At 33.0% G+C, this 25,916-nt stretch overlaps 1 protein-coding gene across 1 annotated transcript in view; it reads right to left on the minus strand.

Moving 5' to 3' along the window:
- Window positions 1-25,916, minus strand: part of MAGI2 (membrane associated guanylate kinase, WW and PDZ domain containing 2) — a 1,847,576-nt gene that overhangs the window by 590,247 nt on the left and 1,231,413 nt on the right. The window contains exon 5 of the mRNA XM_074194021.1: window positions 18,296-18,506. Within this exon, the coding sequence (XP_074050122.1) occupies window positions 18,296-18,506 (211 nt within the window). The remainder of the gene's footprint in view (window positions 1-18,295; window positions 18,507-25,916) is intronic.

Below are 25,916 nucleotides of genomic sequence, written 5' to 3' on the forward strand. Positions count from 1 at the left end.
TATTTTATATGCTATCAAAGCCAGTCACTTTCATAGCTGTTTTTTGCTTAACTATTTTTCTTTGTTACAAGGTAGGGTCTGATGGCAGTCTAAAAGTTGCACTGAAAAAAGATGAAAAAAACACATGTTAGTGTGCAGGTATATACAGATTTCTTTTGTAATTCAGATTTTTAAAATCAGAATTTCATATCTCTCCCCCCTTTATTTGGCTAATTTTTGTTAAATATTCTATATGGTATTAATCATATTTGTAATTCAGTCAATACTATTTGAATCAATAATTTTTTTAACAAAAACCCATATAAAATGTGCCTACTTGATGAGCATACTTTTACATTAAAGTACTAAATTAAACTCAAGTATATGCAAAGTTGCACATGAGCATATATTCATGATTCAGTTCAATAAGGATTTTTTTGTATTTATGTAAAAAAGGACCCTAGAAAATACATGGAGATAACATTACTTTAGAGAATTCTTTTATTCTGATCAATAATGATAAACTAGAATCAATGTTTAAAATTATTTTCAATCTATAAAGTACTTTAACTAAAATTTGTAAAATATTTTGTTTAAAATAAAGAGTGATATTAGTTTTGAGCTCCCTTCCTTTCTTTTCCTTTCCTCTATTGTTTTTAATGGAACATAAATAATATATGGTTTCCATGACAGTAGGACTTTTAAACTATTCAATCCACTGCAGCTTTGTTAATTAGAGTGTTCCTTCAATAATTTGATATATTTTTTACAATGGTAAGCTATAAAATGAATGGTGACAGGCATTGATTAACTACACATTATATATGTGTATACACATGCATAAATATGTTTATGGGTATATGCAAGTATATATCTATGTGCACATATGAATATGCACACATACACATCCATGCACATATGCATATATGTTTACACACATATGTATATGGAGAGAGAGAGGGTGGGGGAGAGAGAGAAAGCCAGAGAACCAGAGAATCAGAGAACTAATGAGAAATAGAGGAAAAACAGATACCCAGAGAAAGTCATGAGATCCCAGCTAAGGTAAATCATTCTCAAAACATGCACAAATAAGGTATATGTGTACATATGTATGAAACATGCATACATAATGCACATATATATATATATATGTATATGCCTGTGTCTAGACAGATATGATATTTTGTACTTTGGTTTCACTTGAAAAATAAGAATAGACTTATGAAGATAGATAATTCATAAATTAAATGAAAAATGCCTGAGAACTTTTGTTCTGGACTCTTAGTCTCTGACACTGTAGGTAAATTAAATTTCTAGTATGTTAAAGAAGAGACTGGAATAAGATTATCCTCAAACACATTATATAAAACATTATCTTTTGCTTATGGCATATATAAGTTCTTTGATATTCTATTATAACATCAATTGATACATTTTCTCAAAAGGTATATGTTTTTCAAAGATTCTTTCATAAGGTTAATTTAGGCTTTACAGACCAAAAGTAGAGCAGACATTTTTTCTGCCTTTATTTTAATGATCATAAAATGATATATATTGACTAAATCTTAAGTTACAGAAATTAAAATTTTTTGTGTAATTATTTTATATACCCAAGAATACAATGATATAACTTTCAAACAATATCTTTTTTATCCCTTCCAATTGACACAGCTACATAAATTGAAGAAAGAGATAAATTATAAACTCAATTACATGTCTTTTTGTAAAATTTTATACAATTTGCTCGAATATTTATATGTATTAACACCGTTATTAATTGGTTACTACTATTATAAATATGTGTGTACATATGTGTATGATTTAAAATTAGTATGAAGATCTCCTATTATGTAAATTCTTTCCACAGAGGTAATTGTAAATGTTTGGCAACTTCCTTTCATAGAGAACTGCCTATTAAACTGAAAATTAAATGACTTGTCCACAGCCAAGCTGCTAGTATGATTCAGCACATGTTTTCTCTGTCACTTATTTTCCTGTCTCCAAGATCATCCCACTAATCCCTTTTATAGTGCTGCATCCATCACTACTTCTTCTGCCAATAAGTTGACATTTTTATGACATATAATGGTTTCTAAAGCAGTAATATTATCTCATTTGACCATCTCATTCTTCTATTCAAAAAAACTCCAGCTTACTTTTACCTCCAGGATCAAATAAAATATTCTTCATTTAATTTTTTAAAGCCCTTATAACCAGTCCCCTCTTAGCATTTTAATCTTAAACCTCAGCTACTCTCCTCAGTCTTTCTCTTTCTTTCACCTTTCATTTGTTGTTGTTGAATCATTTACAAGTCATATTCAACTCTTTGTAACCCCATTTGAGATTTTCTTAGCAAAGATATTGTGATTGCTTATCATTTCCTTCTCCAGCTCATTTTAAAGATGAGGGAAAAAAAAACAGGGCTAAGTGATACCAGGCTCCTTGATGTTCCTCAAATGAGACATCAGCTTTCATTTGTACTGGTTGTTTCTCATGCCTGGTATTCTCTCCATTCTCATCTTTACCTTCTTGGCATCCATAACTGTCTTCAAATGTTAGCTAAAGTCCCACCTATATTGCAAGAATACTTTCTCTATCCATCTTAATTTCTCTGTTGATAGCTTCTAATTTATAATGTATCTTTTTTGTTTATATATAGTTGTCTGCACTCTGTTTTCATCAGAAGATTGTTAGCTCCTTGAAAGCAGGTACTTTCAATTGTTTTTGTTTATTTTCCAGCACTTAGAATAATGCCTGATAAATAATAGACTCTTTGATAGGTGACTGACTGCTGCTCATATCAATCCTCTGAGGTAGGTATTATATGCTTCATTAATCTCATCTGACCCTCAGATTTGGAAACTGATACTCTCCTTATCAAGTGGATAACATGTCAACTCTAAACCATACAAATAGAGATACAAATAAAATAATGGACATTATGGTCAGCAGACTTGAAATCATTATCAGACCTTATCACTTTAAACTCTTTGGATACATTTTTTTTTCAGTTTACTTGGCATTTTATTTTCCCCCTGTTACATAAAAACAATTTAAAAACTTTGAATTCCAAATTCTCTCCCTTCATTCCTCCACACCCCTATCTCCATTGAAGAGAACAATTTCATATAGGTTGTACATATGTAGTCATTCAAAATATTTCTATAATAGTAATACTGTGAAAGAAAATACAGATTTAAAAACTCTCAAGAAAATTAAAGCAAAAAAAGTAAGCTTTAATTTGTAGTGAGAAAAAAATCTTTCTCTGGGAATAGATAGCATTATTCATAAGTTGTTTAGTAGTACTTTGGATCAAATTTTTTTTGCTGAGAAAAGCTAAGTTATTCACAGCTGATCATCTTACAATATTGCTATTATTTTGTACACAGTACATTTCATTTAGCATCAGTGCATGTAAGTCTTTCCAGGTTTTTTTCTGAGAGCACCCTGCTCATCATTTCTAATGGTACATTAGCATTCCATCATGAACACATACCACAATTTGCTCAGCCATTCTCCAACCTATGGACATCCCCTGAATTTTCAAACCTTTGCCTCCAGAAAAGAACTACTATAAATCCTTTTGTACATATAGGTGCTTTTCCTTTGTAAAAGTCTCTTTTTGATACAAATCTAACAGTTGTGTTGCTGGATCAAAGGGTATATATGATTTTATAACCCTTTGCCTTGGTTCCAAATTATTCTACAGAATGCTTGAATCAGTTCCCAACTCCATCAATTATATATTAATGTCTCATTTTTCCCATATCCCCTCCAAAATTTCTCATTTTCCTTTTCAGTCCTATTAGCAAATCTATTAGGTGTGAGATAATACCAAAGAATAGTTTTAATTTGCATTTTACTAACCAATAGTGCATTAGAGCATTTCTTCATATGGCTATAGATAGCTTTGATTACTTCATCTGAAAACTGTTCATCTTTTTTGATTATTTATCAATTGGAGAACGACTTATTTTTACAAATTTATCTCAGTTCTCTATATGCTTGAGAAAACAGGACTTTACCTAATAGTTAGTATGGTGAACGGCTTTCCCATTTATTCCATTTTCTCTCTCTCCTTTCAGCCTATCCTTCCTCAAAAGTGTTTTGCTTCTGAAAACTCCTTCCCCAAATCTGCCCTCCCATTTATCACCCACTTCTCTTATCCCCTTCTCCACCTAATTTCTTGTAAGATAAATTTCTATACCCAATTGATTGTGATTATTTATCCAAATCTGATGAGAGTAAGGTTCACTCACTATCCCTCATTATCTCTTCTTTCCCTTCATTGAAAAAAAACTTTTGTCTTGCCTGTTTTGTGTGAAATAATTTGCCCCATAATACCCCTCTTTCCCTTTTTTCTAAGTGTATTCCTCTCCCACCCATTAATTTTATCTTTTTAGATATCATCCCTTCATATTAACTCACTCCAGTGTCTTCTAGTCCTCTACCCACATACTACCTATCTTTCTGTCTATCCATCCATCCATCTATCCATCATCCATCCTCTAACTGCTCTAAAATGAGAAAGTTCTTATGAGTTATCAGTATCATCTTCCCATGTAGAAATGTAAAAAGTATAACTTTATTATGTTATTCATGATTTCCATTTCTATTTTACCTTTTTATACTTCTCTTGAGTCTTGTATCTATAGATCAAAATTTCTGTTCAATCTGGTCTTTTCATCAATAAAATCTGAAAGTCCCCTATTTTGTTGAATGTTTATTTTTCCCCTGAAATAATATATCGATTTTGCTGAGTAGTTTTTTATTTTGATCCTGCCTTTCAGGTCCAATAATTTTTAAATTATCTCTCCTAGATCTATTTTCAAGGTCCATGGTGAGATATTTCATATTGTCTTCTATTTTTTCATTCTTTTGTTTTTATTCCTTGTTTCCTTGATTTCTTATAATGTCATAAGCTTCCATTTGTTCAATTCTAATTTTGAAAGATTTATATTCTTCATTGAATATTTGTACCTCCTTTTCTATTTGGCCAAATCTGTCCTTTAAGACATTTTTCTTCTCATTTGCTTTTTGAACCTTTTTTAAAACCACTTGTTATTTTCTTCAGTATTTTTTTGTGTTAATTCTTTACCTGATTCATGTTTCATAATTTTCTTGCATCACTCTCATTTTTCTTCTCAATTTTTCTTCTACCTCTCTTGATTCCCCAAATGCTTTTTGGTCTCTTTCAATGCCTGAGACCAATTCACATTTTTCTTATAGGTTTAGTATATAGGGACTTTGACTTTGTTACCTTCCTGTAAGTGTGTTTTGATCTTCCTTGTCATTATAGTAACCTTCTCTGGTCATATTAGTTTTTCTGTTGTTTACTCATTTTCCCTGCCTATGGTTTGATTTTAATTCTTGGTTAAAGTAGGTCCAGGGAGGAGGGTGCTCTGTCATAAACTTCAGTGGTTTGTATAGCTGTTTCCAGAGATACTTTTAGAGACCTGTTGGTATAATCTAAGAGGAGGTGTGTTTACTACTCTCTGGTCTCTCCTTTGGTCTTTGAGTGACCACCAGCACTCTCTTCTGCTCTGGAACTGCAAGCAGGGTCCCTGATCCACTGTGGTCACAAACTCTGCTATGTTAGTACTCCTACTTACCTTGGGACAGTCTCACAGCACTGGGACCAGAATCTGCATATGGGGAGGCAACAGAGTCCTGTTTCAGTCAGCAAAGAGAACCCTGTAATCTCCTTCCATAATTCCCTTACTATCTGTGGACTGAGAGTTTTGAAAGCAGCTGCTGCCATTTTTGATTCAGCATCTCCCAAGGCCTGCTCTGGACTTGCCGGGTCAGGCTGAGTTGGTGTAGCCTAAATTGGAATGTACTCCACTTTCACCCAAGTGCAACAGACTTTTACTTCTGACCTTCTTAATTATCTCGGACAGGAAAACTGTTTCATTCTGTCTTTTTTTTTGTGGGTTCTGCTGTAATAGACTGCTGTTCAGTGTTATTATTTAAAGGTATTGGAAGGGTTTGGGGAAGAATTCAAGGGAGGCTTTGCCTTTACTCTTCCTGATTCCCTCTTTCAGATATTTTCAATCAGTCCTTTTACATATTTACTTTTTTTTTGCAAGGCAATGGGGTTAAGTGGCTTGCCCAAGGCCACACAGCTAGGTAATTATTAAGTGTCTGAGACCGGATTTGCACTCAGGTACTCCTGACTCCAGGGCCAGTGCCACCACTGTGCCACCTAGCCACCCCTACATATCTACTTTCAACTTTAAAAATAAAGGTGTGAGACATCTATCAGGGCTAACCTCACAGAAAAGAATGGTGAACATTGCAAGAGATATGGTAAAGTTTGGACAATAATGCATTGCTGTTAGGTTGTGAACTAACCCAACCATTTTTAGAGAACAATTTGGAACTATGCCCAAAGGGCAGTAAAGCTGAGCAAACCCTTCAACCCAACAATACCATACCAATACTAGCTTTGCAAAAATAAGGAAAAGGTCCAATACTTACAAGAGTATTTATAGAAGATCTTTTTGTGGCAAAGAATTAGATATTGAGGGTAATGTCTGAACAAGTTGTGGTATATGATTGTGATAGGTTAGGGTTGTGCTGTAAGAAATGATAAGCTAAATGCTTTCAGAAACACCTGGGGAAGACTTATATGAACTGATGCACAGTGAAGTGAACAGAACCAGGGGAACAATCTACACAGGAAAAGGATATTGTATGATGGTCAAATGTAAAAGAGTTTGCTGTTCTCAGCAATAAAGTGATCTAAGACAATTCTTTATATTATTCTTTCTAGTGCATCAATGCTTCAATTTTTTTTACATCCCTTCCAACATTTATCATTTTTTCCTTCTGTCTTATTTGTCGATCCAATTGTTCCTACCTACATTTCTCTTATCAATAGTGAGTTAGGACATTTTAATAAATGATTTAAATAGAAAGCATTGATAATCTCATCTGAAAACTGTTCATAACTTTTGATCATTTATCAGATGGGAATGGCTTTTTTTTTTTAAGTTTGATTCTATGTTTGAGAAATGAATCTTTATCAGAGAAATGTGTTTCAGTATTTCCCCCACATTTACTGTTGCTAGCTGTCTTTCCCTCTATTTTATTCCTTCCCAATTCCATTTATTCTATTCTTTTTTCCTTTCATCTTGTCCCTCCTTTAAAGTATTTTGCATCTGACTACCCCTCCTACAATCTTCCCTCCCTTCTATCACCTTCTCTCCCCTGTCCCCCTTTTCTTAACTATATCCTCTCCTACTTTCCTCTAGGGTAAGCTAGATATTTATAATCAATTGAGTGTGCATCTTGTTCCCTCTCTAAGTCAATTCTGATAAGAGCTCACTCATTCCTCTTCCATTGCAAAAGTTTTTCTTATTTATATGGAAAGACTTACTCCATTCTACCTCTCCTTTTCCTTTCTCCCAGTGCATTCCTCTCTTTCCCATTAACTCCATCTTCTTAATATATTATAGCTTCAATTTGAACTCTCACCTGTGCCTTGTCTATATATGCTCCTTTTAACTGCCCTAATAAATGAAAAGGTCATATGAGTTATCAGTATCATCTTCTAATGCAATAATATAAATAGTTCAACATCATAAAGTCCCTTATGATTCATCTTTCTTGTTTACCTTTTTATGCTTAACTTGAGTCTTGTATTTGAAGAACAAATTTTCTGGATAGCTCATCAGTAAAATTTAAAAATCCTCTATTTATTGAATGCCTATCTTTTCCCTGAAAGAGTATATTCAGTTTTGCTGGGTAGTTGATACTTGATTGTAATCCAAGGTCTTTTACCTTGTACAATATAATATTCCAAGCTCTACTATCCCTTTATAGAGAAACTGCAAAAATCTTGTATTATTCTGACTGTGGTTCCACAATATTTGAATTGTTTCTTTCTGAGTGCTTGCAATATTTTATCCTTGATGGAGTTCTGAAATTTGGCAGTTTTAATTTTGGAATCTCTTTCAGGAAGTTCAGTGGATTTTTAAAATTTCTATTTTACCCTTTGCATCTAGAATATCAGAGCAGTTTTTTTGTAGTGATGGCTTTCAAGTAGTCCAATAATTTTTAAATTACCTCTCCTCTATCTGTTTTTCAGGTCAGTTATTTTTCCAAATGAAATATTTCACATTTTCTTCTAGTTTTTCATTCTTTTGGTTTTGTTTTATTGTTTCTTGATTTTTCACAAAAGCATCAGCTTCCCTTTGAGCCATTCTAGATTTTAAAGAATTATTTTCTTTAGTGTGCTTTTGTATCTCCTTTTCCAATTGGCTAATTGTATTTTTAAGGCATTCTTCTCTCATTGGCCTTTTGGACCTCTTTTTCCATTTGTTCTAGTCTGTTTTTTTTTTTTTTTTTTTTTTTAGATTTTGCAAGGCACTGGGGTTAAGTGGGTTGTCCAAGGCCACATGGCTAGGTAATTATTAAGTGTCTGAGGCTGGATTTGAATTTAGGTATTCCTGACTCCAGGGCCGGTACTCTATCCACTGCACCACCTAGCCACCCTAGACTGCTTTTTAAGATGTTATTTTCTTCAGTATGTTCTGGTATCTCCTTTACCACCTGCTGACTTGGTTAATGATTTCCCTACATCACTCTTGTTTCCTTTTCCCATTTTTTTCTGCCACCCTTACTTGATTTTCGATTTTTTTTGAACTCTTTCATGGCCTGAGACAATTTCATATTTTTGTTGGAGACTTTGACTTTGTTATCTTCTTCTGAGTGTGTATTTTTGATCTTCCATATGATTAAAGTAATTGTCTATGGTTAGATTTTTTTCTACTGTTGTTTACTCATTCCCCAGTCTATGACTTGATTTTAGCTCTTTGTTAAGATGGGGCTCTGCTTCCAGGCTGGAGGATATACACTCCCAAACTATTTAGGGTTTTTGCAACTGTTTTTAGAGATACCCCCAAGGACCTACAAGTTTTCAATTCCTTCAAGGTTTTATGAAAGGCTATGACTAATCTCTTGGCCTGTGCTGTTGTCTGTGAGTGACCACAACCGCTCTTCTCTGCCCTGGAAATTTGAGAAGGGTCCCTGCTCTATTAATAAGGTAGTAAGTTCTGTTGTGTTCAACTCCTTTTCCTGAGACAGGGGTCTCAGACTGCAACCAAGATCTGAGTATGGGCAAAGCAAGAGTTCTGCCTCAATGATAGTAATATCCCCTCCCCCTACTGTTTATGGGTTGAGAGCTTTGGAAGCAGCAGCCACTGAAAATTCAGGACTCCTTAGGTCAGCTTCTCATCCACAGGGACCAGGGGTCCACCCTGCTGAGGTCTGAGCACAGATCACTGTGTTCTACTCAGCTCATTGTAGTAGAGTTTTCTTGCTAACTTCCAAGTAGTCCTTGATAACACCTGGGCTCAGAGGTCTGGAAACTGATTTGATCTGGTTTACTTCAGCAAGGTCTGGGCTGTACTGGGTATCCTTTCTAACTATTGTGCATCAGACCCTTCCTGTGACTTTTCCAAGTTGTCTTGGACTGAAAACTTATTTCACTCAGTTTTTTTAATATGGGTTTTGCCACTTTAGAATTTGGTTAGAGTCATTTATAAGTATCTGGAATGGTTTGTTGGAGAGTTTGGGTGAATCCCTGCCTTTATTTTGCTATCTTGGCTCTGTCCATCAACCTAAAGCAATTCTGAGCCACTTCTGATCAAAAGAGCCATCAAATATCCAGGGAAAGAACTGCAGGAATCTGAATGCAGATGAAAACATAATTTTTATATATTTTTATTTTTTATCTTTTATTTTTATATCCTTTCTGGAGAGCAATCTAGAATTATGCCCAAAAGGAAACAAAAATGTGCATACCCTCTGACCCAGCAATACCACTACTAGTTCTATACCCTGAAGAGATTATGATAAAGGATAAAAACATCACCTGTACAAAAAAATGTTCATAGCAGCTCTGTTTGTGGTGGCAAAGAAATGGAAACTGAGGGAATGTCTATCAATCGGGGAATGGCTTAACAAACTGTGGTCTATGTATGTGGTGGAACACTATTGTTCTATTAGAACCCAGGAGGGATGGGAATTCAGGGAAGCCTGGAGGGATTTGCATGAACTGATTCTGAGAGAGATGAGTAGAACCAGAAGAACATTGTACACCCTAACAGCAACATGGGAGTGATGATCAATCTTAATGGACTTGCTCATACCAACAGGGCAACAATCAGGTACAATTTTGGGATATCTGTGATGGAGAATGCCATCTGTATCCTGAGAAAAATCATGGAGTTTGAACATAGACCAAAGACTATTACTTTTAATTTAAAAAATGTTGTCTTATTATGTAATTCTGCTATATCTTGTACTATATGTTTCTTCCTTAAGGATATGATTTCTCTCTTATCACACTCAACTTAGATCAATGCATACATACTGTGGGAATGATGTGAAGACTAACAAACTGCCTTCTATGTGGGTGGGTGGGGGAAGCAAGTTTGGGCGAAAAATGTAAAACTCAAAATAAATAAAACTTTTCTAAAATTAAAAGAAAAAGAACTGAAAGAAAAATAGAGACAAAAGAGAAAATACTAATAGCAATATGTCAAGAGATGATTACAGAGACAGAAAATGACAAAGGATAGGTGGGAAGGAAAAATAACTAACATTTAGATACTTTTTGAATGTTAATTATAGTACTTCACTGATGTTATTTTATTTGATCCCTATTGAAACCCTGGGAGATAGGTTCATTATAAAACTGAGGCTAAAAGAGGTTCAGACTCATTAAGGTAACATAGCTAAGTAAACATCTGAGGTAGGATTCAAACTGAAGACTTCATGATTTCAAGACCATCATTTTATACTCTGTGGCACATAAATGTCCAGGAAAACAAGGAGAAAGAGTACATCATAAGCATTAAATAGACAAACAGATCTTCCCTTTACCTGTTTGGAATGATGTTAAAAACATTTTAAAAGATTAATGAAAGGGCTAAAGGTTAAAAAAAGAGGATCAAAAATTAATTTTTCAATTTATGTGTAATTATTGACTTAACTGAGCAAATTATTTTGCGTTGTCTAACCAAAAATTTCACAAATTCTAAAGTTGTGCCCTCCATTTTGTTAATGGAACACCTTAAATAAATTGATAATTTTTATTTTTCATAAAGTTTGAAGTTCATAAGGAAATAATGGAGATAAAAAGAACCTGGACTATAATTATGTAGACTACTTATAACTGAAAAGGAAATTCAACCTTGACAAAGATTTTTTTTTAAAAAAATGACTCTACAGTGTTGACTTTTTTGCCAATCTAATTTTTAGCTTCGAAAGTTTGCTTTTTATCTATTATTTAAGGTTGTGTAGTGCTCACTGCCTGTCAGGGAGATTGTGGTAAACAAATCGGTTCTTATTGTCATTTTGTTCTCCACAAAGGCAGGAGTAACCATCTCTTTCATGTCACTAACTCAACTCACTTCTAAACACAGAACTAAATTACCAGAATCCCCAGAGCATGTCAGTCCAAATTAGCCCCATGATGTCTTTCTTTTCAGGTTCAGTACAAAGAATCCCAACCTTGAAATGTGACATTTTGGTTAACTAATTTACAAAGTACTATATACCATGAGTGATAAAGAAGCTTATGGGTTTTTAAATATTTTGTTTCATTGAATAAAGGTAACTAACTTTTATAGTTTCTACAATTTTAATGACTAATTTGTAAAAGCATATTCATGTTTGCATTTACTAACTTAATTATTTGAAGAATTTTATATAGTCATTTAATTGTATTTTCTTAAGTACCAGCATTATCCCATTAAGCATCCTATGTAAATTATAAAATAAATATATAGTCTTCATATTCACAGAAAATGGTTCTGAATGTGGTACTTAATAAATTTGTGTTTGGTTGAGTTATGAAAGAAAATTAGCCTGATTTTATTTTAATTTGTCTGTTTCCAAAAGTGAGAACATTATGGATGGTTATACATGGAGAGCTTGGTGGAATATGAAGAATACTTAAGAAGGAGGGTTTAAAAATTTACTCAAACTTTTACTAAGTTATGGGACCCTGGTCTAATAATTTAACTGCTCCTATTCTCAAATAATCCTCTGTAAAATAGAGGAGGGGTAATAATCATTTATATAATCATCTTTCATGTGCCAAGCAATAAATTGTACTAAGTATTTTACAAATACTATCTCACAATAACCCTGTGAGACAGGTATTTTTACTTCATTTTATGATTAAAACAGCTAAAGCAAACAGAGGCTAATGTCTTACTCAGAGTAAGACATACTCAGTCATACCCAGAGCTTACAAATATTTGAGGCTAGATTTTTATTTGGTCATTTTGACTCCAGGTCCAGTTCTCTATCCACTTTATTGCCTCCTAATGCCTAGGAATAATAATAGCATCTACTTCACCAGAATGTTTTAAGGATCAAATGAAATACTATTTGTAAAGGGTTTTATAAATCATGAGGTATCATCACTGTAATATTACTAAATAGTAAATGTGTAAATGTATTTTTAGCATACATTATCGAAGGGAGTACCATTTTATTATTTTTATATTTGCTAAAATATAATTTATTTCGAAAGGTAGTGAAGTTTTAAGGTATGAAAGTTCTAGTACCCTAAGTCAGCAAGTCAGCAAGCATTTATTAAGTATTTGCTGAGTCAGCACTGTGCAAATAATCAGCAATACAAATATAAGCAAAAGTCCCTTCCCTCAAGGACTTTACATTTTAAATTGCACTAAGAATATAGGAACACTGAATATACTATGTAGCTTTCATTTCTTTTTAAAAGTTAAGAACAAACGTAAAATCTATTTTTATACATCATACCTGAAAAGGACAACAATTTGAGAAATAGGAAGCTATAATTGGGAAGAGGAAAATATAGAAAATGACATTGATTCAAAGTATGAATGAATATTATTCATTTTGTAAACTAATAGATTCAGGCAAAAAATTTCAGTAGAATGCATTTAGCTTTCTTCCCATTACTAAAGGATTTTCCAACAAGTCATAAAATGGTTTTTCTAGAATTTTCTTCTTCCTTAATTCCCCAATTCTTCCCTTTGACTTTTAAAAATAGTCTCACATCTTATATTAGTGATTTAAGAGACATAATTGCTGATAATCTTGTTTAGTGATCCTTTGATACACAAAACCAAGGACCAAAAGAAGACATTTTGCTCAACAAAGATCATAGGAGATCTAGTGCAAATTTCCTGTTGAGGATAATACTATGGAGATTACATCAAACACTGGAATATTTAAGAGATTTCTAGTGATATAAAATTTTAAGAATGTTTGACAATTATCTACACAAGAAAAAGGATGAAAATTTGTCCAGACTTTAATATGTAGGTTGGATAGACCACCTACAGAATTTATACATTAACAAATATATTTGAAACAGAAACTGTAAATGCCATAAATTAGTCAGCAAATAGTTATTAAGCACCAATTATGTGTTCAGCACTGTACTAAAAAGAACTATAGTCTAAACTAAAAAGAAGTATATAGGAGCCAGCAATCTCATGATGGAAGAGAAAGCGTAGAAAGGAACTGAAAATTGAGGGTGTGTATATATGTGGAATGATGTAACAAGAAGGACATGGGATCATAGAGGAGAAGTCAGTGGAGAAATGTAAAGTCTGTCAGAGATGCTAAGTAGTGAAAGAAATGAGGGATATATGCTCCTGTGTTTCCTGGTTAATCTAATCCTTTCCAATACCATTATATGGGGGCAAATATTGTCTTTTTCACAAGACAAGTTAATGTTCCTTCAGGTTGCAGCCTTAGCTAATGCTAATTCTCTCTTAGAATAATTCTATAAGTTTAGAGGTCTATAAAGGACCATGAGATTCACTGGCAATCATAAGGTAATTTCTTTTCTAACTGAGGTTCAAACCATTAGATTAATCCTAAAGTTTCTATAGGCCAAAGACCTATATGCAATATTTATGGGAAGGTAAGACTTGGCTTAAAATCTTACCATTCAAATGAAGGCCAAAGTTACCATGAGTACTTTGTTATTTTGCGTTTTCTGAGAGGTAAAAATGGATTTCTCTACCTGATATTCAATGAGACCTTAATATCTGCATGGGAACTAGGCCCTTTTAACTTATATCTTTGTAGACCCCCAAAAATAATATTTTGAAGTTCCAAGAGGAGCATATGTGTAGGTAGTAAATTATGTTACTAAGAGATACTTTGTAAGCAACTCTTCAAAATCACACTCATATTTATCCAGAAGCTGTATTCTTAAAGTTAAATATGTATTTCTCTCTGGCAACCAGCAAGATATTATGGAAATATAGGATCATTGGATTCAGGACAGATACTTTCTTTTTCAGTCATTTCCTAATCATAAACTCAGGTGAAGTTTTTTGGCAAAAATGCTGGAGTGGCTTTACCAGTTTTTTTTTTCTCCAGGTCATTTTTGTAGATGAGGAAATGAGGTAAATAAGGTTAAGTGATTTGCTAAGGATTACACAGCTAGTAAGTGTATGAGCTCAAATTTGAATCCCGGAGTCCTTGATTTAGATCTGTCAGTCTATATACTCTGTCATCTAGTTGTCAAGTTTAATTTCATGCTATTTACAACAATGCTTCTGTTTTGCATCTTCAGCATTGCTTAAAACAATTTTTGTATTAAACTAACAATTTCTCTCAAAATTGGTGTGCTTATTGATCCTCACAAATATCTCATTCCAACTAATTTGAACATTATGGTTTTCTTATTGTGATCTAGGCAACAATCTTGTTATTTCCTAAAAGATTGCATTTTAGGATCAGAGAACTCAGAGGCTACTGGGTCCATTCCCTCATTTAACAGATGAGGAAACTGAGTCCCAGGAAGTTTAAGAGACTTGTCCAGGATCACACATGTGACAAATAAATGTTAGAAACAGGATTTGAATACAGAATCTCTGAATCTCGATCAATATATTTCTCATTGTGTCCTGTTGTTCTGAGTTACTGGATGGGAAATGTGGATTTTGTAGCTTTAATAAATCTGTCAGAGAATTTGATAATGGAATTTAGAATAAAGGCTGGCCTTTAGCAAGGACTGCTGTAAAAAAGGACAGACTTTTCATTTGTGAGCTAGCTTTTTACACTATGTTAGCAAAGTTTAATAGTAGCTCACAATCCCAATTTTTCTTCTTCTGGTTATGGTAAACTTAGTTTCTCTTGACCTCAGTTTCCTAATTAGTCAAATGAAGGAGTAGGACTAGATAATGTCTAAGTCACTTCCCATTCTAAATTTCTTTTAATTCTATGACATTTAGCCTACAATGTTCTAATCTGGTGCTTAATGTTGTCTCATTAGGACAGGTTAAGTAATTTAGTAATGGGCTTCATGAATAGAGATGCATATATGTGTGTGGACCATATGAATATAATTATGTAATTAATTATGTTCAACTTCAATTACAATTACTAATTGATTCAGGAATGACAGCCAGTAATATTCAGAAAACTAAAGTGGCAGGTGGATAGGCCCTCTGGTTCAAGTGGGCTAAGAAATTAGAAAAATTATTTGGGCTACATTTGATCCATGGAACCCATGTTAGACCCTGAAGACTTTTGGGAATTTATTATCAGAAGCATGGTTTGAAATTGTTTAAGGAAAAGGCAGTAATTTGTCTTTTCTAGACAACAAATTTGTAAATACCTATTCATTCAACCAGGATTTGGTTTAAAATAATGTAAGATTATATGGTGTCTCTTGAATATGAAAATAAAATCTGGTATCAGATTAAAGCCAAATGAAACTTATTAAGCATCTTATTAAGCATCTACTATGGGTCAAGTACAGTGTTATGCTACTAGGCTCTAGGTATGATGATAGGGATGAGGTTGTGCTTGATGATGATGATGATGATGATGATGTTGATGATGAATATGATAATGATGATAATACTTTATACTATTTCTTTTTATCTCCACAGGAGAAAATTGAAGTAGACAAAGTTTACATAATTTGCTCAGGGTTTCACAGGTGGAGTTCTGAACTCAAGACCACTTGATTTTAGGTACAGTATTCTATTCATTGTACCACCTAGCTAAACTAAAAAAATATAATAAACAATTTCTATTTGCAATCTGACAGGAACAAACTGTGTTCAAGGCAATTTGATTTCTTTTTTTTTAGCTTTTTTTTTTTGCAAGGCAAAAGAGGGTTAAGTGGCTTGCTCAAGGCCACATAGTTAGGTAATTATTAAGTGTCTGAGACTGGATTTTGAACTCAGGTACTCCTGACTCTAGGGCCGGTGCTTTATCCACTGTGCCACCTAGCCACCCCTAGGCAATTTAATTTCAAGGATTAAATCTGAGCATTTTAGATAATTTCAATTTTGAAACTGAGTTCTATCTATGAGGGGGAGCTTTTGTTTTTTTTCAGTAATCATACTTTTCAAATTATTCCCCTTGTTACTAGTAAACACTAGTAAAATTCAGTTCTTTTCCCTTTTGTTAGTGTACCAGACCCTATAGAGTACAACAATGGATCATTAATGAAATTTGTACTATTTCTTCTTTCTTATATAGTATTACTTATCATCTTTTTACCTATATGTTAGTAAAGACATAGTAGAAACCCACATTTTACCTAAATTCCTTAGCAAAAAAAGATCTTGGAATTTTGAATCCTGAGTAAAGGATACAAAAGAATTTGATGCTTAAATTCATGAATTCAGAAATAAGTACGAAAAATGGAGAGAATAAATAAGATGACCAATACTTGGAAGAAATGTCAGGAAAATAATATTAATAAGCACCAGGAAATAAAGATAGAGATGCAAGGAGACAAAAGACAGAAGTCTTGCTTCTAGAGCTTCGACAGTAGTTGCATGAATATGGGTAGGCTGCTTAACTTCTGAGTCTTCTGAGCAAATTTCTAAGTCTACAGGTTGCATGTGGGTGACAATCTGCATTAATATAAAATTTCCTCATATTTCCTATGGCACTGAAATCACAAATTGGGTCCAAATAATGCCAGTAACTTTAAATTTTTATGATGTTTCAGAATTATAAAATATTTTACTTATATGGCCTTATTCAGTCTTCAAAATAGCTCTATTATATTCAGATATTATCTTCACTTGACAGATGAAGATACTGGTGTCCAGATTAGTTAAGAATCTTGACTGATGTTTCTTATTCAGCCTGTGGAAGAGCAGGAACAAGTCTCCAAAGAAACCATAATTTTTATTTCTGCTATATCATATTTCATGATTACCATTTCAAATGATTTTGATAAATCAGAATAGTTTTCCATATCATATTGATATAAAATAAATGGAAAGAAATAAACTGAAGCATAGAAGGGAGCATGAAGAAAAACAAATTATTTTCTTAATGCTTCACCACTGGGACATGTTTTTAAGATTATTTTTCTTTTGGCTGGAAATCATTTTATAATACATTTGTATTAAACACAACAGTTTAATCAGAACCAAAAAAAATAACAGAATTTGAGAACTGAAAAGGGACATCAATGGTTATCCACTTTAATGAATATAAAAAAGGATATACAATATAAAATATTCAACAAGTGATTAATTGTATTTTGGAGACAAAGATGTTCAAGAGCTATTTCTGGTATCCTCAGTTTTCATCAGGAAGTGGTGTTGATTTCATGCATTTGAGAAATGATGAGAAACATTGTAGAAAGGACACATCTGGAGACAAGCAAATTATCTCTGAGCTGGCATAGGCTCATAATCACTGTTTCATTTTTTTCCCTTATTTTGACGACCTGAGAAAAAATATAATTCTGGTATATCCTAGAAAAATGGGTCACCACTAGCTAATCACATAGAATTAGCTATTTTCATAATACTTTACAGGTTATACAGTGATTTCCTAGCAACATTTTTTAAAGTATGTAGTGAAAACGTTATCCTCATTTTACAGATGAAGAATTTGCTGCTTAGACAAATTAAAACCAAGTTCACATGGCTAGGAAGTAGCTAAGGGGAAATTATGAATTCAAATTTTCTGATATAGAAATTGTTATTTCCCCTTCATTTTTCTGGGTTATTTTAATATCCTTTTTGATAACATTTATTCTTATTAATTTAATGAGTTTACATAGCCAATTATCCTTTAAGAAAAAAAGTTGTAATATGATTCTTGATGAAATCATTGACATTATCCATTGACTTTTTTGTGCTTTTCTAATCTTCTCCACCTTCCTAGAGCCCTATCACGTAACCCATTGGCATGAAATTGAAAAAATTAATGGAATTAAAGTGTTTTCTTTCCACAGCACTGTAATTGGGCACTATCATTTATTGTTATGTTCCTTTAAAGACAAAGTGGAATACAAATATACAAGACTCACTCAATAAAGTAGACTTCCCCCTTTTCTGTATAGGCCATCTCCCAATTATCAGGCAATGGGCCCAATTCATCATTCTCTTCAGGCTTAGTCGGCTTCACTATATCCATATCCTCCTTTGGTTCCTCAGGCTGACTGTACACTGGTGCAGGATAAGGCTGGGAGGGCATCTCACCTGAGACACCTGTACTCTTGTCTTCATGCTCACTTGATTCTAGAAGAGAATCACATAAATGATAAGAGAGTTTAGTTTGTTTTGTAAAGATCTTTCCCAAATGCATGTCTAGCTTGCTTATATGCCCAAAATATTTAGGAAAGAAGTCTAGAGATAGACAAGCAAATCATATTTGGGCCTAAACTCACTGCTTTTGTCTTACTCCTCCACAACTAAGGAAAGCAATAAAAGAAAGAAATCATCCCTAAGTCCATTTTAAAATGAAGGGAAAAAAGATTTACTTGCTCTTAGACTAAAATAAGATCTCTCATAAAAGCTTTTGCTTCTTTCTCTTCTGTCATTCTAATCTACACTAAATTATCACTCCACTAATAATTTACAATATAATTTTGTTCTTATCTTTTAAATTGATATTTTCTTCTCTCTTCTTTTTTCTGCTTTCTCATACTGCTTTTTTCCTTTATTTCTTCTTGTTCTTTTCTCCCTTCCCTAATTTCTGTCCTACTAATAATTCAACTTCACCTGCCTGGTAACCCACTGGTAACTTGCTGATACATGTGACCTGCTGGTGGCACTCAGGGATTAGAATTTTACTGATGGGGAGCTGGAAGGCCACACAGTGATCATCTTCAGCTGACTCAATGATTTTATAGATGAAGAAAATGAAGTCATAGAGGTTAAGTCACTGTCCTTAAGTCACACAACTAATAAGTGTCAGACCTGGCATTTGAACCTATTTTCTCTGGCTATGCTTTTTTTTTCAATGAAAAATGAAAACAACATGACAATAGATAGAGGACATGCTTGGAATCAGTAAAGTTTCATGTTCAAGTGCATCTTCTGAGATATACAATTTATATGATGTTAAGTTATTCACCTTCCAAATGATCTAAGCACCTCTCTAAAACTGTAAGTTTTAGGCAAGTTATTAATCTGTATCAAATAGAGGGAGTTTCTATCCAAGGAGTTCTCTAAATCAATAAAATCAGTAGCCTAGATCAAAAAAATGAAATGAAAGGAAATAGCAAAACTTTTATGAGTTTACTGTATCCAACTACTTAAAGAGTCACACAAAAGAACACAGGACTACAAAGAACACAAGAACAAAAGCTTTTTTAAAAAACAAGTTTGGGGGTGGCTAGGTGGTGCAGTGGATAGAGCACTGGCCTTGGAGTCAGGAGTACCTGTGTTCAAATCTGACCTCAGACACTTAATAATTACCTAGCTATGTGGCCTTAGGCAAGCCGCTTAACCCCATTGCCTTGCAAAAACCTAAAAATATAAAAAATCCCCCCAAAAGAAAGCTTTCTTTTCAATTATCTTTCCTATAGACTTAGGAAAATACATGGCAGCTAAAGAAAATGCTATTTCCTAAGATTTCTATGCTCATTACCTCTAAGGCATCAAATCCTTTAGGATGTGTTTATAGCGTATATTCAAAGGTCACCTTATCAAGCTGTGGTAGAAATAACTTCCCTCCCCCCCCTCCACCCAAATAAAAATGAATTCTTTTATCTTATACATTACATGGGCATTTGAGGTACAGAATATTTGTTGAAATTATCTCAAAGTATAGTATTGCATATTTATTCTCTTTTAGCTTCCTGTGCCACCCCCCCACTTATCAGACACCCATTCTGTATGCTGACATGGCAATACTCCAGAAGAAAAGATGTAACCTTTGTCAAGATATTCCTTTTCTTATTAAAAAAAGAAAAAAATCCCATAAAGTGCATTGTGATGCTAAGTGATCAAGTAAATCCTCTAGCTACCTGTGCTTATAACTTCTACCTTAGCAAAAATCAAGGAAGAAAAGTAAAGAGGTATATTTGAATTTCACTGTTGGGATGCAGGTGTATTCCTCATAGAATAAAGTATCACTTGAAAAAAATTGATCTTTTGAAGACAATGAATTTATTTTTGTTATGTCAGAAAAGTATTGATGGCTAAACCATGTTTTCCTATCCTATAGCTACTCCATCATAGTGATCTTTAAATTAATTAATTAATTAATTCTTTCATTCATGCTTTCTTTCTTTCAGTAAATCGTAACCTCCAGTTATAAATGCAAACCACTGCTCCTTGACATCCTCAGGAGAGAACAAGAGGACTGTAATCTTTTCAGACTGTTGGGCTGTTACTGTGCTATAATGTTTAAGTATTAAACAGACTTTTAGTTATAGGAGAGAGATAGATGGATGGTGCTATATATAGAAGAGCTGCCCCTGGAGTTAGAAATACTTGAAATCAAATCCAGACTCAGAAACCTATTAGCTGTGCAATCGCCTAAGCTCTGTTAGCCTTAGTTTCATCATTTGTAAAATAAGGATAATAAAAGTATTTATCTTTCATGATTATTATGAGGATAAAAAAGATATTTGTAAAATACTTTGAAAACCTTGAGAGCACTATATAAAAGTTAGCAATTTTTATCATTATGTGCTTTCCTTTTTTATTTACAAACAGGTATCACACTCTTATATTTATACTTATATATGATATATAATGTGAATACTATATTAATATATTAAATAGCATTCATTCAATCATGCTAAGGCTATTATCCTCTTTACTACCAAATTTCTAGATAATCTATACTCAATGAATATTAACTCAACCTTGACACATTCTTCAGTCTCCACAATAAGGCTTCTACACTAAACTATCTATTGGAATTACATGCTCCAAGGTGGCCAATTAACTTGGAATTGCCAAATTCACTGCTTCTTCTCAGATCTAATCAAGACTGACTTTTTTGAATAATTTACAAATTATACCTCCTTGATATCCTTTTGTCTATTGTGATAATTTGATTTCTTTAACAAGACTATCTCTATTCTGGTTCATCTTCACTTCTCAAGTCATTTATTTAAAAAGGGTAAAATTGTTTTTTTCCTATTATTTTTTCAAATAAATTTTTATAGATATAATCTGCTTCTTAAGTCATGTGGTTATAGGAAGTATCTCTCCCTTTCCCCACCAAAGAGCCATTGCATATAACAAAGAGTATTTTAAAGAAGAAAAAAACATAACTTGATCAATACACTGAAAAAGTCTGAAAAGATGTACAATGTATAAATAACACTTGTTGACCTCCCACTTCCATGATAGATTGGGTTGAGGTTGTCTTCTTCTATCTCTTTGTTTGAGTCATGCTTGAGCTTTATAATTTTATAATATTCATTATAAATATTTTGGTGTGTGATTGCTCTTTTCATTTACATTATTGTAGCTATTACATAGATTATTTTCTTGATTATTTTTACTTTACTCTGCATCAGTTCATGTAGAAATTTCCCTCCCTCTCTGTATTCAACACATACTGATATTTTCTGTGGCACTGTACTATGTCATTACATTCATGTACTACAATTTATTTAGCCATTCCCCAATTGATGGGCATACATTTTGTTTCAATTCTTTGCCATGATAAAAATTTCTGACATAAATATTTTGGTGTACATGAAGTCTTTATTCTTCTCATTGATGGCTTCCTTGGGGTATAAGGTAATTAAGTCTATTATTCCAAAACTTTATTTGCATAATTCCAAATTGCCTTCAAAATGGTTGTTCTTCATAGCTCCATCAGCAATGTATTAGTGTGTGCCTGTATTCCACAACTACACCACATTGATGTTGCCATGTTTGTAATCCCCTCACTCTCAATTTGTAGGGTATGAGGGAAAGCCTCAAGTTTGTTTTGATTGGTATTTCTTTTTAGTGATTTGGAACATTTCTTCATGTGGTTGTGACTTCTGGCAAGTTTTTGAGAACTTGTTTGTTCCTATGCTTTCATTCATCCGTGTGTGTGTGTGTGTGTGTGTGTGTGTGTGTGTGTGTGTGTGTAATTAATATTAAATGATGGGGAGAAGCAGCTAGGCGGTGTAGTGGACAGTTCACTGATTCTGGAATCAGGAGGACATGAGCTCAAATTCAGTTGTAGACATTAGCTACTTATTATCCATGTGACCCTGGGCAAGTAACTTAATCCTAATTGCTTCGGATAGGTAGGTAGATTGATAGCCAGACAGACAGAAAGACCGATTTATGATTTCTAATCTTAAATATTAAACTCCTATGAGAGAAATTTGATATAAAGGTATCTATCTTTCTCCAATCCATGCAACATTGAAACTAACATAATCCGCGTTACTTTCCAAAATGCTTAGTTATTCACAACTCCAATAAAATTATATCAACAAGTTATTGTATCTTCTTACAACCACTCCAACCTTGATTATTGTTATTTATTTAGTCATTTTTAATTTCCAGCAGGTGAACTGAACTCCCAGCTTCATTTTGATATTCATTTCTCTTAGTGATTTAGAGCATTCTTTCCTTTGGTTGTGAACTTAGCAATTATTTTGAGAAATATTTTTTCATATTTTTCAACTATTTATATGTACTGGTGAATTGCTATTAGTCACATACACACACATGCACATACCCATGAAACATATGTATGTAATTTACTAATTATCTTTCTTGGATGCCAAACCTTAATCAGAGAAATTTGATAGAAAACTTTTTCCTTCATTCAACTACTTCCCTTCTTATTCTAGACATATTATTTTTATCTTTGTAGGTTGTTTTCAGTTTCACAGTATAATGTTTTCTATGTATATTATGTATATATGTATATGCATATTATTTTCTGTTATGACTTTTTTCTCTTTTGTGGTTAAGAATACTTCTCATATTCCTAGTTCTCAAAGGTTTATTATCTGTTTCTTTTCTAGGTTTCTTTTAAAGTCTGTTCTTTAATATCAGAATTACATACTCATTGGAATGTGGTATAAATGCTAGTCTAAGTTTGATTCCTAGCAGATTGCTGTTTAATTTTCCCAATAGTTTATAACCAATAAAATATTTTCCTTGGTGATTTATGATTTAGATTGAGGTCTAGAAGTACTATTTCCCTTTATCTCTATTTCTTTTTTTCATTTTTGTGCTATTTTCTAGAGTTTTGTTTTTATTTTTTTCAAATGAAGGTTATTATTTTATCAAAATCCATAAATTATTCCTCTTCATAATTGATTGGCATAATAGAAAAAGAATAACCTAACTTTGGTATTGTCATGAATATTTCTCCAGCTCTCTAAGGTGTTCTTTATTTCTTTAAGGAACACTTTGTAATTGAATTTATACAAGTCTTTGGTATTGATTGGTAGATTGATCCCCAGATAGTTTATACATTTTTAATTTATTTGGAATGGAATTTCCTTTTCTATGTCTATTTCTTGTTTTTTTATTATTATTTAGAAATACTGATCTCATTCCCTCAGGTTTAGGAGAATATTGTATATTCTGTATCCCCTCCTCCTCAGTAGTGTCTTATTCTAGAGTCTTATCATGTTTCTTCTGTTACTCAATTTTTTGGCCCAGTACTAGAGTGCAAAACTGATACATAGGTATTACAGGATTGAATTCTATCAGGCTCTGGGAGGAAAGGTGTGTGGAATGTGGGGTTGAGTTCAATTCTAAGCCCAGATACTACTCTTATCCATTTCCCAGTTTTTTAATTCTCCTCCAATGAAATGTTTTAATTCTCCTCCATGAAATGTTGTCTACCAGAACACTGTCTTTTTGCTGCCCTAGAAATTGCTACTGACTAGAGCCTTGATCTCCATGGCACTGGAAAAAGGGAAGCAGGACTGGGGTATGGGGGTTGGGTTTGGTTACAAGCTTGTCTGTCTGTTCTATGTGTAGACTCATGCAGCTCTATTATAGGTAGTATGGAAGGTGGGAGAGGGAGTGCTGAGTGAGGTCAAGGTACATGTCAGTTCATGGATTTTTTTTGGTTTGCTTTTTGCTTACCTTCCTTTAAGCTTTTCCTGGCCCTAGGTTTCAGAAACAGTTGAAGTTGCTTTATCTTTGGTATATAATTTCTGTTCTAGAGAGGTTTGAGAAGTTCCATGCATCAGAGAAAATATCTAGTCTTCCATATTGTTGGTCCCATTAATTTATATGAACCCTTCTGTACTCATATTGTTCTATCAGTCACAATTGTACATATTATACTTTGACTACAACATAATGATGTTTTTTTGGTCACCTTTCAGCACTAAGGATAACAACCAACCCAATAATTTATGCTTTAAGGTAATCTCTCAATCCACCATCTCAGTCTTCTTCATTAAATTCTACTTGATCCAAGGACTTTTAACTCTCTCATCTTCTATGCTGTCTGCCTTAGGAATCTCATCCATTATCTTGGCTTCAATTATTATCTCTAAGTTATCACTAATCATATCCCTGAGCTCCTGTCCTAAATTTCCAGCTCAATCTAGGTAACTCTGGAGGTGAAAGTAAAACTAATCATCTCTCAAAAACTTTCCCATTATATTTTCTGAATATATGCCAATTAAAGTTATAATGTCACTTCCTTTCTTCCATATGGCACACCTAGATTTGAAACCTTTGGATCATGTTTGACCTTTCCTCATTTGTTAGTCAGATGCAAGATTTATCAATTGAAGACCTACATTGTATAACTGTTACCTCTTTCTGATGCACATTACCAGTGTCCCAGTTGAAAATCTCATTACTTCTTCACTTGACTACTTTATAACCACCTCTACTTGCCTCCCGGTTTCCAGTTTCTCTACCTTTTAAAAAATTATTTGCAGCTTCCAAAACTATTTTTCTAATAGAAATGGTCTGATAAAACCAGAACAAAAATTTATTATTTATTATTTTACTCTAATGTATCTATATATCTATATTTTTATTTGACACTAACCACATACTTTATGCTCACAGTAAAAATTGAATTGACAATCATCCTCCAAACATGTCCTTCATTTCTTCAATTTATTGCTATTGTATGGTCTTCCATTTCTGGGATGGACCTTGCACCTCTTTGCTTGTTAAAATTCTCCTATTCCTTTAAAGTTTAGTTCACGTGATATTGCTCTTTAAATTGCTTTATACATGCTATTCATTTATTGTCTTGTATATACAAGACCATATTTTGCCCTTCAAGGCAAAGACTTTTTAATTTAGGCTTTTGTGATTCTGATATCTATCACAGATGGTTTAGGTATTTCATAAGTATTCACTGAATTGAATTTTCCCACCTAGAAATGATCCTATACTTTTCAAATCTCTCATGTCATTCTATTGAATTTTATTTATGTACTCTGTCATAATCTAATTTGTATTACAGTTATTTGTGTTTATAGTTGTTTCATTTTACTTGTAAATAACACAAGGGTTAAGGTCTAACAAAGAACCTTGGTTTAATATATTAAATACTTAATATATATTTCATGAATTGAGGTGATTATATAGGAATATAGACCAAATGATATATTAATTGAACTACTACTCTGTGATCAAAGATATCAATATTTCTCATTTCTGAGAAATATACTGCAGAGTTTATTTTGAATCAAAATATAATATTACCAGTGCTTTATTTTGAGCAATCATGTCTGTTAATCAATA

Source organism: Macrotis lagotis, chromosome 7, assembly GCF_037893015.1.
Source record: "Macrotis lagotis isolate mMagLag1 chromosome 7, bilby.v1.9.chrom.fasta, whole genome shotgun sequence".
Taxonomy (NCBI): Eukaryota; Metazoa; Chordata; class Mammalia; order Peramelemorphia; family Peramelidae; genus Macrotis; species Macrotis lagotis.